Source organism: Peromyscus leucopus, chromosome 1, assembly GCF_004664715.2.
Source record: "Peromyscus leucopus breed LL Stock chromosome 1, UCI_PerLeu_2.1, whole genome shotgun sequence".
Classification (NCBI taxonomy): Eukaryota; Metazoa; Chordata; class Mammalia; order Rodentia; family Cricetidae; genus Peromyscus; species Peromyscus leucopus.
The window spans coordinates 38,978,923-38,993,303 of NC_051063.1; the positions used below are offsets into that span (position 1 = coordinate 38,978,923).

Genomic DNA, 14,381 nt, shown 5'->3' on the forward strand with positions numbered 1-14,381 from the left:
TTTGTTTCATTTATTTCCTTGTATGTGTGTGATAGATTATGAGTGGGAGTGTGTGCTTAAGCCCAAAAAGGGTACCAGATCCCTTGAAGCCCAAAGTGTAGGCACTTTCTTGGTGCCTGTCTTGTTATTTAGTACTAGGATTTAAATCTGGCTGCCTTACATGTCCCCTAGAGACTGGATTCTGCTTTACATTCTGCAAATCCTCCTACTAAAGGGAAGCCCTTTCTGGTGCTCTCTTTGGCCACAAAGCTGGTACCGTCATTGCTAGTCTGTGAGAGAACTCTCTCCTAAATCAGATGACCTCCTGCAACTCACAATCAGGACCTTGCTGTTTACTTCCCAGAAGAAAATCAGCAGGTCTGACTCTGGGTCCAGGACCACCTAATTGCTGGAAAATTCCTGTGACATCTTTGCATAAGAACGGGTGTGTGCAAACACACGGGATGAGCATGTTAAGCAAACAGAATGTGCTTGTTCCATTTCCCCCATGAGAACACCACCCGCCACTAAGATTAGCAATTTCAAAACCAAGAGAATTGGAGACCAATAGTTGTAGGAAAAGAGATATTTCTACAGAAATCTCTTGAAGTAGCCCGAATTTGTTTCCCCTGCAGCTGAACACAAAAGCACAGCACATGCCATTTGTGTAGGGATGGTTCATAGTCTGCATATCATTTCTGGGATTATTCTTGGCTTTATGTCTTGTATGAATAAATGGACATCAGTTTGAAGACCACTTAGATGCTGTGTCTTTCAGGCCAAGAACTTTCGATGTTTGGTTGCAGCCCAACTTAGAAATATATTCATTCTACATTCTAATAGTCATGTCCACATCTATGTGTTTGGAGACATATGTTTGGACACTTCTCTGATATGAAGGAACCTTCAGTACTTCTTAGCTTCACTGCATGGAGTGTAACAGAATTAAGAAGTGAAATACATGTTTTTTTCTTCATCTGAGGAGGCACTTAGCATTCCATTAACTGTATATATTCTTTCTCCCATTGTAGGAAAAAATCATTGGTGTGGCTGCTGGTGGTGTTCTTGGAAGCCTAGTGAGAAGCATGTGATGGTGCCCACAACAGGGTACAAGTGTCTGTTGTAGTATGGCTTTATTCTTTGTGCATAACATGATCACCATCTTAAAGATTACCTTGGCTGAGTAGCCATGGCAACTAATTGAAAACAACACAAAAATAACTAGGTACATTGTAATGTTAACAGACTACTGACAGACTCTGGAAGGAAGAGGAGAAAGATGTCACAAGCCTCTTATCTGGGATAGTAGCCATTATTCCCTCCCATCCTCCCATATATGCAAGTGATCCTGGAAGATGCTATAGGGCATAGGAAGTGGAAGGTTAAGTGAAAGGTTGACTCCATGATGCTGTTTGCATGCAGCCATGATGGAGTAGAACTCTGCAGTGATGCAACTGTTTCAGAGGATCACTCATGCTCCTGGAAGTAACCTTTCCCCAGTCCTACAAACACACAGGCTCTCCAAGCTGGACTTTGGTAGACTCTTACTTCTGATGCCCTATCTGGGGTGAACAAACATTTAGTTTCATCACCCCAGGAAAAGTTAATCCAATAGTATCAGGTTGGCAATGCTCAATTTCCCTCTGGGAATCAGATTGAGGTGTAGAGGGACAGTGACTGCAGGTCCCTTGGCAGATCATGGGAGCCAGGTGGTATGGTCATCTGTTGGTCATGTCCCTAGGACTTCAGGACAAGAAAACCAGGGATCTGCTGAGAAAAAGCAATTAGCATGATCTGCCGTGGGCTGTCCCTCATATCAGAACTACAGTAAGGGTCTGACCAAGGTCAGCGCAGAAAAACACTCTGTGGGGTTCAAAAGCAGCTGTCCATCTGGACCAGGAATGGCCCCTGAAGGTTATAACAGCAGATAGAATTGAGGGAGGCATTAGACACAGGTAAGGCAAAGAAATATCAATTAAGAGGAAAAAAAAAATGGGACACAGGGGCTCACTCAAAGTGTTATAGTTTATCTGGCCATGCATAGAAAGTTTAGCAGTTACTAGAGAAGTGAAAAATGAACCTCTAATGATAAAGCATCCAGGCTGTAATCAGAATGGTTAAATGCATATGAGCACACACACACACACACACACACACACACACACACACACACACACACGATAGATAATACCAAGTGCTGAAGAACAAGTAAAACAATGACAAACTCATACCCTCTAAATGAACCTTCACTTTAAAAACACTTGGATGGCTTTTCATGAGCATATATTTATATTTAATTTGGCAATCCTTTCTTTAAGTGTTTATTCATGAAAACTAAAATGTAATGTTCATTTGGGTAATTATATATGTTTTAATCACAATCACACAAAATGGAAGCAACCTAAATGCTCTTCAACTGACGAATATTAACTATAACAGAATGGAATGCTACTCAGCAATAAACATGAACATTTGCTGATACATTTCCTACCATAAAGGGAAATGTACAACAGTGTATCTGAGATTTTGGTCTGCGAGACCCACCATAGGAGCCACTGGCCACACATGGTACTTAGTGTAGCTAGTCAGTGAGAGTAAGAGACTTTTTCCATTTTATTTAGTTTAATCAATGTTAATTTGAGTTGATATTTAATTTGGCTACTGGCCCAGTATATTCATATGTATGGGACTCCCCTTTACCTATAATACAATTTATGAAATATAACTACAGATCAACTACTTCTGATAAAAAATAATATATGATTTGAGATGAGTTGGAAATATGAAATATAACCTGGAGCTTTCAGACTTGGTATAAAAAATACAAAATATCTCATGAGTGCTTTTTACTTGAGGGTATATGAAACAAATAGTTTGGAAACCTTTTTACTGAAATTGAATGTATTTCTATAATTAACTTCATCTGTTCAATTTTTTTACTATAAAATTTTGTTGTAATAATTTTGAAATCTATTTGTAGCTTGTGGGTTTTGTTTTTGGAAAACAGGTCTGACTATATAGCTCTAGCTGGCCTAGAGTTCTCTATGTAAATCAGGATTGCCTGATAGGCAGGATAGGCCTGCCTCCCAAGGGCTGGGATTGAAGGTGTCACCACTATGCCAAGTTATCAAATTATGTGTTTACTGTAGTTTACAATGCTGGTTTCAGGCATGGCTGCTAACCCTATGTTACTGTAAGGAGTTATAAGTTGAATACTTAATATCTAGGGAAGCATCAAAAATATTCATCAGACTAAGAACTCTAAGCTTAATTGTGGGTGCTGGAATGAATGTTTGTGTGATTTTTTTATTATTTACTAGTGGAGAATAACTAAATGGAATATAATTTATTGTTAGGAATATGAAAAAACCTACAATACTACACTGTATGAAAAAATTGCCCAAATATAAGTAAAATCACTCATAAAGTATTGCATTCAACTGGTTCACAGTCAACAGCAGCCTTGTTTAAAGGAGTTGGCACCTTGCAGAAGAAACCAATGATTATTTTACCATCAAACACTACTTTCTCCTCTATACAATTATAGCAATGGAAATACTTTTCCTTTGAAGTTGGAATTGAGAATAAAGTAGCAAGAGAACTCCTATAGCAGTAGATTACTGCACCAGGTTAGCCCTCAAAATTGTGTCAGCCTTTTCTGGTTAGTGGGAATTCAGTGGAGCTGGTCTACTACCTTCTCCAAGGAAACTTGGTGCCAAAGCTTGCAAGGGAAATACCTCCCTTTCATTCTTTCATTCTGTCATGCAGCATGAGAGACTCAGGGAAGACAGAATACTGCATCAGCAGCTTTAGGTGGTCAGCATGGACCCAAGCCACCCACTATCTGATAGTTCCCTAAAAGTATTTCTCCTTCAGAGAAGGGAAATAGCTATGCTAACTTATTACATTATAAGGTCACAAATTAAGCTGGATCAGCACATGTGTAAATATTTGCTGGTGATGTAAGTGTGAAAGAAAAGTAGGAAACACAAACCCAGAGAAAATGTCCACCTCTGTATCAAATGTGTGTCAAGCCTGTACCATATCTTTATGATCTTTATCCCTTCTACTCAACAACACCATTCAACATTCTATGAAAACAAATATCCATTACCTGACTCTAGCTCCCTAAACTCTTCCTCCAGCCATCCATCACTGAAGCCAAGTCACCTCTAAGTCACTACAAATTCAAGTTAGAATTCAACCTCCTCCTGTATAACCTCACAACATAGCAGAAGTGTGCCTCCAATACAAGGTAGACTATGGTCTTTACCATGGTAGGATCACCTATACTTGTCCAGTACATTGTCCTTACACATCAGTCCTCATATCACCAGACAAAATATATTTGGTATATGTGTATGTGTTTAGCTGAATTATACATGAAACTTTACTGCTTTTCCCAGTGGCATTACTCAAGGGCACTTGAAATCCAAAAGAAATATATTCTCTTTGCTAACTGGCCATATGGTTCCCCATTCTCACTCTCTATCTTTGTATAAGAATCTCCAGTGAAGAAGGTTAAATCCTAATGACCCCTAGAGACCAATTAAATTGAGCTTTATCTCCAAACCAGAGAATGTATCTCTGGGTACAAAACAGCGTCATCTATTAAAAAATCGTCAATATGCTCATGGTCTAGATAATGTCAGGCTCCAATTTATTCACTTATTATTAAATGCCTTCTAGAATCTGAAATCTAATCAATTATCCAGTTCTCACCCATGTCCCTGACAAGCATTATTCTGTACAATTAGAGTAGCTAGCACACTTCATCAAAAATTTAACCTGTCTGTCTAGCCCTTGGTTCCTACCATTCTTAACACTTGGGATGAGTCACACTTCTCCACTACTTTCTCCAGAGGGTATTGGTGGGACTGAGAAGAAAATGGGTCATTCTGAGAAAAAACGGGGCATATAGAGCTCATCATGATGTCCCTTGTTTTCAGATCCAACTGAACAATTTATATATGCTTGCTGTACCTCACTGCTGTTCAGAATCACATTGCCAAAGAAGAATATTTGATTGACTATTTATGCCTAGAATTAAATGGATGAGTGCAATTTTGGGGTACGTTTTCTTATATAACAAAGTGATAAGCTGAAAAAACAATCTCAGAAATAAACAGACGAAGAGCTATATCTGCCTCCATTTGTTTCATTCCTCTCTGCTTCAGTTTGGGTCTATTGTTGGACAGGGGAAGCAGGTAATTTGCTTACTGACCTGTTCAAAACCCAGCAGACTAGAATGCAAGCTCCCAGAGGATTTTATCAGGAGTTTGAACACAGAGTCCAAGCACAATCAACGGTGATCAAATTGAGCGGAGAGCAGCCTCACGGAGCTTGCTTTAAAGATGTTGCCTTGCCTACTGTTACTTTCCTCTCAGTAGCACCAGGCATTTTCCCCCAGTGACACTGAAATACAAGACCAACTTCAGTAGTGAGAAAAAATTACATGGACCTGGGCATATCCTTCATACTGATTCATGCCCAACAGCATCTCAGGTTCTAAATCACCATGGAGACCCAGGCTCCCTGTCTTAGAGAATAAACAGCACAGTGGCAGACTCACCCATTTAATCAAGAACAACAACAGAAATACAGTTATTTCTTCCTTTTTCCTTCTTATTTGTCTATCTGTCATCTATTGTTAATCTGCTTAGGATCTTTCTATGTAGCCTAGCCTGGACTTGAACTCATGATCCTCTTGCCTCAGCTATCTGAGTATTGAGATTAGAAATGGACACCATGGATTCTAGATGGGACTTATATTTTTTGGCTATGATATCATCCGCAGTAATGTCTGTACTTTTCTATTTGGGTCAGACCACAAGGGCATGAATAATTGTCTTCACAGTCGTCCTTGTACAAACAGGAAACTGGAATGGCCTGAATCTTGGGAATATTCCTCAAAAGCATACCCCAAGACATAATTTACTGCTAATAACAAAGGCATATTTCTGTCTCCTGATTAGGTTAAAAGTAAAGGAATGTAAGTTTACTAAAGTTATCTATACCCTTAGACGTTTCTCCCAGTCTTCTACCTGGACATTCCTTAAATAAGACTTTGTTGTTAAAGCGAATCATTTTAGACTTGCACAAGATAAAGGCAGTGGACATCCCAGCAGAGATGAGGGAGAGTCACAGAAGTTCTCAACCCTGGCTAGGTTGCTGCTTCCAGATAATGGCTGCTAGGGGAGGGAGTTCAGTTTACTTTAAGAACGTGGTAGTCGTAAGTTGAGCGTGCTTCAGTGGATGGCCGCACACTTGTGCAGATATGGGCAGTACGAACCTGACTCAGTGAAATATGAAACAAAGTAAAAAACAAGTCACAGAGTTGGGAATGGGATGTGAGGGTAGGGGCCTGGAAGTAAGTAGGTGGTGAACGAATATACAACTCAGATACCAACGACAGATGCCAGAACTTGGACAAAAACAAATCAGGCAAGGCCACAGGACCACGTGCCAAACCTTCTGTTCCGCCACTGTTCCAAAAGGCTACCTGTACTCTGCAGACCGGGAACTCAACAGAGCAAAGCTCACCCAGATTATCTGAGGGCCCAGCCAGAGCTGACTGAACTCACTCACCACAACCTGTGTGGGTTTAGCCACCAGTCACTGCTTATTTTTGGCACACAAGACACACTCTTTGCAAGACTGAACCCATCACATCCCTAGGATAATTCAGGTCACTTCATTTTTCTTCCTGGTGTTGTCAAAGGTCATATATTGGCTTTAAAGACATAAAGAAGCATCACATTTCTAGAGATCCGTAACTAATTTTTTCTGCAATTTCTGTGTGTACTCATGTGGATTCCTAGGGAAAGTGTCCTTTAACTGGCACACATATTATATGTTTTATATTATATACTATATATATATTAAAGACACACACACACACACACACACACACACACACACATATATGATGCACTCATATCAAGGCAAATTCTTCACCATACCATATTGTGGCATTTACTCTCTTACCAGTTATTTTTCCTTCTTTTCCTCTAAACTGTGTTCATAAGCATCATTAAAAACTTATTTCTGCATGTATATATTGTTCCTTTTTCTAGAAAGGTATATAATAAGAAGTGTAGAGTTCTGAAAGGCTACTTAGGGCATCATCTATGCTGTGTGCCTTCAGTTCTGGCACGCCATGTTCATACTATGAGAACACTGACTTTACTGGGACAGTTGATCCCTTGTACACACCAAGCTACTCATCTCACAATAAGGTCACCAGATAAACACTTTACCTTTATTTATATGGAACTGGGGTACAAAGAAGTTACATCCTTTGCCTCAAAATGCAATTGCCAATGAAAGAGCTGGAGTCAAACACAGGACTACAATACTTGTACTTATAAATTTAAAACACTTGGAAAAGAAAGGTCAATCCAGAGAGGGATAATTTTGGCTACATACCTCATATAATTCAATAATGATGTTTCCCATTAGACCTCGGCTGCTCTTAATGTTCTCCATAGCCAGAGTAAAGTAGATCCCACGTGTGTCTGAGATGTAGAGGTTGTACGTGTCATTCTGGTTCCATTCTTGGACAGCTGCAAACACTTGGTTCTCATTTGTACTGATGATGTGCATGTCCTATAATGAGACAGAAGGCCTGTGAGAAGGGAGATCTCCATACCTTTCTTCCCACTGGGACCTTGAGTAATTACCATGACTAGTGAAATGGTTGAGAAAAATCTTGAGTTATAGGGAATGTTAAGCAGTTCTGTGTTGAACTAAGGCTATAAATCATGAGCATCATGATTTCTGTTCCTTGCTAAGTGACAGAAAGATGGCTGTAAGGGGCTTTAGTGGGTATCATTTCCCATGGTTTCAAGGGATTTGTCTATGCTCATTTTTTATTTTTATATCTGAAAGTTTGTGTTAGTGCTAACAGAGGCACCCAGCCTTCCAGGACACTCTGACATGTGGAGCAGCAGGCCCCACCCTAGCTTTTGATCATCACTTAGGTTTTAAGTCTTTCAGTGCAGAGCTTTACTTTCGAATCTTCAGTATCAAATGGGTGGCATGGAGGCAAGTGGTTCTGGCTCTAGACCTCCAACCTCACATAACCACAGGAAACGATTGTGTGTCTGGGAGTTCCTGGTGATGTTTAAGTGAAGCTGAGGGAGGCTCTGCTGCAAACAACACAAAGTTATGCTTGAACAATAAGCACACTCAACCTGGAATTTGGTGCCTGGGTCTTACTGTAATACTGTAATCACTGCACCATAAGATGAATGGCTGACAAATGTACCAGTCTCCATGAATTTCAAGTTTCTCCCTAAGGAGTGAAAATGAAAGTACCTAGTATTTGGGCACTATTCTGTCATCCATTTTTTTAAATTAAAAATCAAATAACCCTATGATAGAGATAGTATGATTATTACCATTTTTCTGGAGTAAACTAAGGCACACAGAAGTTCATCAAATTGTTCCAGATTGTAAAAATTGTAAATGATGAAACTAGACTTTGAATATCTGAGAATCTGACTCAACAGAATGATGAGCTTCATTTGAATGCATAGCTTTTAGATCAGTGAGTTTAAACTAGTGACCAGTAGAGAATGAGTGCAAATGTCAGTTTGGCCTCTATGGAAAACTACATCTCTTGGTTTTCAGGTGGACATGGCATCTTCGGGGCCTCAGTCCTGGATAAATCTATTCTTATGATGTACTCTACATGCTACGTTAAGTTCACAGGCCTTGCATTCATTTAGTTTCTAATCCTGGTCTATATTATTCCTAAAATCTAATTTGATAGTTCACAATTTAAAAATAATTCTAAAAAACCATACCATATACATGGCTAGGCACTGTATAATGATGACACATTCAAGTCTATACCAAGGAATGTGCATTTATCAGAGGGACATATTGGCATGTTTAAACATCTGTTTAAAGTGAGGACATTAAAATGCATAAATACAGTGTATACACCATGTAACAGGTCACAGATGGAGAACCACACTTTTATCTGTGGAGAAATGCACTGATAACAGCACCATCAGTAACCAGGGCCAACAGCAAATTAGTAATCTGGCAGAGACTAACCTCTGCTTTATTAAACCTACCTTTGCCTGCAACCATTTCAAGTGAAAAGAGGCAACAGTGTCTTCAATGTCAGCACTGGTGTGTGTGTGTGTGTGTATGATCACCCCCGCCTCTGCCATTTTATTAAGGAATAAGCCATTTGATCTGGACAACTGGGAGGTAGCAAAACAAATTCTAGACCTTTTATTACAGGTCATTTGTCAGGAGCCCCTAAGGTTGAACTTTCTAGGTCACCTTGACACAGACTTTACTTGCTCATTTGTGCCTATATATCTCGTAGAATTACAGGTTCCTGCTGAACTGATTTAAATTAGAAAGAAGTTTTCCTCCTAATATCCATGTGATGAAATCGTGTTGCGTAGGTATGGAATGAATGCCCAAGAACCCAGTAGGAGGGGAAAGAGCAGCTGCAGGAAATACGAATTAAATTCACTTACCCTGTTAAAAATGCAATAGAAATGCCTGGGTTTTCCCAGATGTTTTGGTCATAAAAATGAATGAGCTAAGTTATTTTAAACTAAACTAATGTAAAGTAAGTGGGAAGAACACAACTTAGAACACCACGGAATGGTCAGGGTTAGAGGCAGCCAGCTTTGCTGTGAGTGTGTATTAGGTAAATGCTATCCTGGGGCTGTGCCAGCTGGTGAGCAGGTACTCAGCCTCAGGCATAAAAAGCTAGAGCATCTCTCCTGTCTGAGATTCTATATTGCCCTCCTGAGAAGTACTTCGTTTGTCAGTCATTCAGCTGACAAATGATATACTAACATTCAATCAAGAAACTAACTCTTTAAACAGCATATTGCCAAGATTATAACTTGAGTGTGATCAGAAGGACCTACAGATCTTCATCAATTTCTTTATCATTTTCTCCTTGAAGACACAGGCCTCAGAGTATGATGACTAATCTTGATAGTTAACTCTAGAACTATAATTACCCAGGGGAATAGACCTGTGCACCTGCCAGTGATAGATTATGTGGACGAGGTTAATTCATGTAAGAAGACTCATTCACTGTGGGTGGCACCATTCCCTGGGCTACAATTCTGGATTGTATAGTAAGCAGAAAGTATGCTGAGCAAGCACAGTTACTGTTTTCTGCTTCTTGACTCTGCATTCAGTGTAACCAGATGCTTCCATCTCTGTGATTTCCCATCACAAGGGACTGTAATCTTGAATGAACCAGAACAAGCCTTTTTTCCCCACTAAGATACTTCTACCATAGCATTTTTATCATAGCAATTGAGACGATGACTAAGATGTGCAAGCTAGTTTTGAGTTCCTGAACTCAAGGAACCTTCCTACTTCTGCCTCTCAAATAGCTAGGATAAAAAGATAGTATGCCCAGTCTGACCTTGAGATCTCAACAGAATGGAGACATGGGTCTCTCTGTCTGAGATCATAGCTAAGAATGACTAGAGGGAAGCCTTATATTTTATAACCTGAACAAGTCTTCCAGATGGTCCTAGGGAAATGCTTTGAAAAGTTCTACCAAGCATGTACAACTTTTTAATATCGCAACATGACATTTTCATCTACAAAGTTCTCATTAAAGAGCCACACAATTGTAATAACTATGTTGAATGAGTGCCAAATACTGCCTGGTGCTATATGAAAAGGAGAAAATATGCACCCCTAGCCAAGATCTAATGTTAAACAATTGTTTCTTCCATTGAAGGGTGCAGAATTGAGTCATGGAGAGGCTAGATGTCCCTTCCAGGGCTACAGAGCTCAATCACAGCTGGTAGACAGGGGTGTGAAGTCACACTTGATAGACTACAATTCCGACACATTTTACTTGTTAGTCTGTGATTTCTCAAGCAATTTGGACTTTTCTCAATGATGAAAGCAGTCAAAAGTGTTAACAGTTTGCTTCTAGCCTATTGGGTAGAAACGGTTAGTTTCTTTCATCACCCCTCACTGTCCTGAGATCCAAATGACATATTTTTACATAGGCGATTTCTTTGTTTAAATAAAGGACAACCAAGAATACTCAAGTTGTACTTTTCCAGTAACTTTTTTTTTGTTTGTTTGTTTTTTTTTTTTTTTTTTTTTTTTTTCGAGACAGGGTTTCTCTTGTGTAGCTTTGCGCCTTTCCTGGAACTCACTTGGTAGCCCAGGCTGGCCTCGAACTCACAGAGATCCGCCTGTCTCTGCCTCCCGAGTGCTGGGATTAAAGGCATGCGCCACCACCGCCCGGCTTCCAGTAACTTTTTAATGACAAAAATGTTTTGTTGTTTTGTTTTGTTCCTATGTGAAGTCTAAAGCAGGTGATGCTTTTGAGGGTTAGAAATTTGCCTGAATTCTGGGGTCCTTCAGCTCAAGCTTACATGTAACCTAAAAAGCCACTGCAGAAGTATTTTGAATGGTTAGTTTTTTTTGTTTTGCTTTGTTTTTTATTTATTTGTTTGTATATTTGTTCGAGAACACAGATACTTCTCTGTGGTCTTTGTGGCTGTGTTTCCCATTAAATGTTCATTTTTTTTTTCAAAAAAAATGTAATAATATCTTAAGTAAGTTCACAGTATTGTTTTAGGCCACATCATAGCTGTCTTAGGGTGCATGTAGCCATGGGCCATAGGTTATTCATGCTTCCATATGAACTCTTTCTCTCTCTCTAAATGGTTCATGGCTAAATAGAAATCAACAGGTAATAACCAGAATATTAAGTCTTTAAGGGAAAAAAAAGGCCCATCAACTCCCTCAGTTGGATCCCATGTATTACTTTCCAGTTTGCTGGTCCTGAAAACATGTGAAAAGTCTTTTGGTGATGACACCAGAGAAAACAGAGGAAGGAAAACATAGTAAGAATACATTGAAATGGAACCTTGGTAATGTCGCCACAATTTGAAAAACCTCAGAAGTAAGTACAAATGTTATTAGGAAAACAATGATCAATAATACCCCCTGCCATTTCAACAATGATTTGGAAAAAAATCCCAGTTACTTTTTGAAAACAAACCAAAACAAAACAAAAGCTGGCTCTTTAGATGTAAGTGCTAATGAAAATACTTCCCTGTTCTTGATTTTTTTTTTTTTTTTAATATCCTGGGTCTCCTAAAACTTACATAAACATCTAAATGATTAAGCACTTTCTACCCGCTGGGCACCACACTGAAGGCAGGAAGATAGAAAGAAGAATAAAAGATAAATGAAGCCTACACCAAAGATGTCCCTAAGCAGATGCCTGGATGGTGAAGACCTGACGCTCCTTGGATTTTCTCAACTCTAACTAAGTGCTACACTAAAGCAATGAATGTGATAATAAGAATGAAAGGCCTAAAAGTAAGAGATCGAGGAACATAAAAGGACACAAGTTTAGGGCTCCACACATCTCCCCAAGTAGGAGGTAAGAATAGAGGCCTACATCACAAGGCCTTTTATGAAGCACATCTACCCTTTATTTGGAAGTATAAAGTGTGTGAAGACCTGAACTCTGGAAGTAGGTTCTTAATGCTTCTCTGTATATATTTGGAAATATATGCAGGGCATAGAGAGGACATGCCTACAGTGTCTGATTTGCAAAACTGGCCTCTTAGTTTTTAGATATCATGCATTACATTTGTGATTAGTGATAAGTAATCACACGTAACTATTTGTTTAATGTCTTTCTTCTCGTTGAACACTAAGCTTCCAGAGAGTAAAACTCTCTTGTGTATTACTTTATCTCTAGTCCTTTCCAAAGAATCTGCTGTAGAGTGCACACAGAACAAAAGTTTACAAGGTAAACAATGGGACAAGCAAGGAAACAGAAGAGAAAGATGAGGCCCAAGGAATGTAAAGCAGACACAACTGAGAGGATGCTCTTTGAATAGGCTGTTCAGTAAAGTGCTTGGTGGTGGTAAGATGTGGGCTGGGCTGTTCATGCAGCAGTCATCAATATAAAAGAATGGATGAAATCACTCAGAGAACATACAGATTTTAAGACATATTTAAAAATAGTTACTACTAAGAGATAGTTATAAGGAGGGCATACAGAAAGTGGAAGATCATCAATATGGATTGGAGAAAGGGACATTATACCAAATACTCCAGAGTGGCAGATAAAGTATGGAGATGTAAAACTAGATTTGACACATAGGGGTCCCTAGCCCTTACAGGCAGCAAGAATATATCATAGAGATTCAGCTGCGTATTAAAGCGGAACTTTGACCGGCCAAGGGTCTGTCAGAAGGCAGGCCATTTATTATGAATATTTGGTGTTACCCAGCCTTTAATATTCCAGCTGTCTTCTGCTATGAAATCCTTGTGTGCCCAGACCTGTTGGTAAACAGTTCAGCTCCCCAGACCGGCCTTACCTATTAAGTGACTAACTGCCCTGCTGAGCTTAGGAGACAAGCTGGCAGGAGATGCAGAGTTTTGTTTCCTGTGCTAATGAAGCTCAGACCATCCCCTAACCTTGAGGAGGCCTAGTGGTTCCCCAGAGCACTTTGAGAACAAAAGAGGTTTTTGCATATCAAGGTGAGAGGTAAAACAACATTCATGAGGAGGCAGGGAAGAGGGGCCCAGGGAAAGAAAAGGCAGGCATATTCTGTAGACCGAGAGAGAACAGCATGGGGAGAGAGAAGAGGAAGATGGAGGTTCCATAGAGGGTAAGCAGAGTTTTCTGAGTGCCAGGAGTAGAGAGCAGCAGAGATGGAGTAAGAGGGTACAGAGGACGAAGATGAGGCTGGAAGTGTAGATGTTAGTCGTTAGCAGGACTATGAGCTAGGGAGCTGGACGGAACTGCAGTTAGGGAGACAGGATTTCATCCCAGAGAAATAAAGTAGATGGATATAGAGCTTGGTATGTCTAGAGTTATTCCTGCCTTGAATGCCTGGTGGAACTATAGCTGAATTGATAGAATTTTGTCTTAGAGGAATAAAGTTAACAGACATTAAGAACATAGTGTACGTAGATTTTTTTTTCACTAATATTCCACACTGGACATAGCAAAGCCCCCTTGGACCCTGGGGAATCGATACCCAGCAAAGATAGCTGCAGGATTTTCAAGGACATACTAAATAAGTTAATGGGAGGACTGAGAGCAGATAGCAGTGAATGGAATAAGAGTGAAGAGGAATGAGCAAACAGATTAAGACTACATATAAACCCTTACAAATGGTGGCTATGACCTACTAGATCTGTGAAAGTTAAGGAGGCAAAAGTTAACATCCTTGTCACTATCTTTATAATAATGTTAAAGAAGCTCTTCCCTCCTGTCTTATTACTCACAATGAGACTAACTTCTATCTATTGTCACGTTACTACAAACTCAGACTTAGATAAGGAAAAACTATTGCAGACTCTGGTCATAATATCTGCAAGCACTTCAAAAAGAACTGCCTTTGTTTTGTTTA

At 39.6% G+C, this 14,381-nt stretch overlaps 1 protein-coding gene across 1 annotated transcript in view; it reads right to left on the reverse strand.

Annotated features, from left to right (window-relative positions):
• The window catches only part of Sorcs3 (sortilin related VPS10 domain containing receptor 3), a 615,406-nt gene that overhangs the window by 103,858 nt on the left and 497,167 nt on the right, over positions 1–14,381 (reverse strand). The window contains exon 9 of the mRNA XM_028874644.2: positions 7,408–7,587. Within this exon, the coding sequence (XP_028730477.1) occupies positions 7,408–7,587 (180 nt within the window). The remainder of the gene's footprint in view (positions 1–7,407; positions 7,588–14,381) is intronic.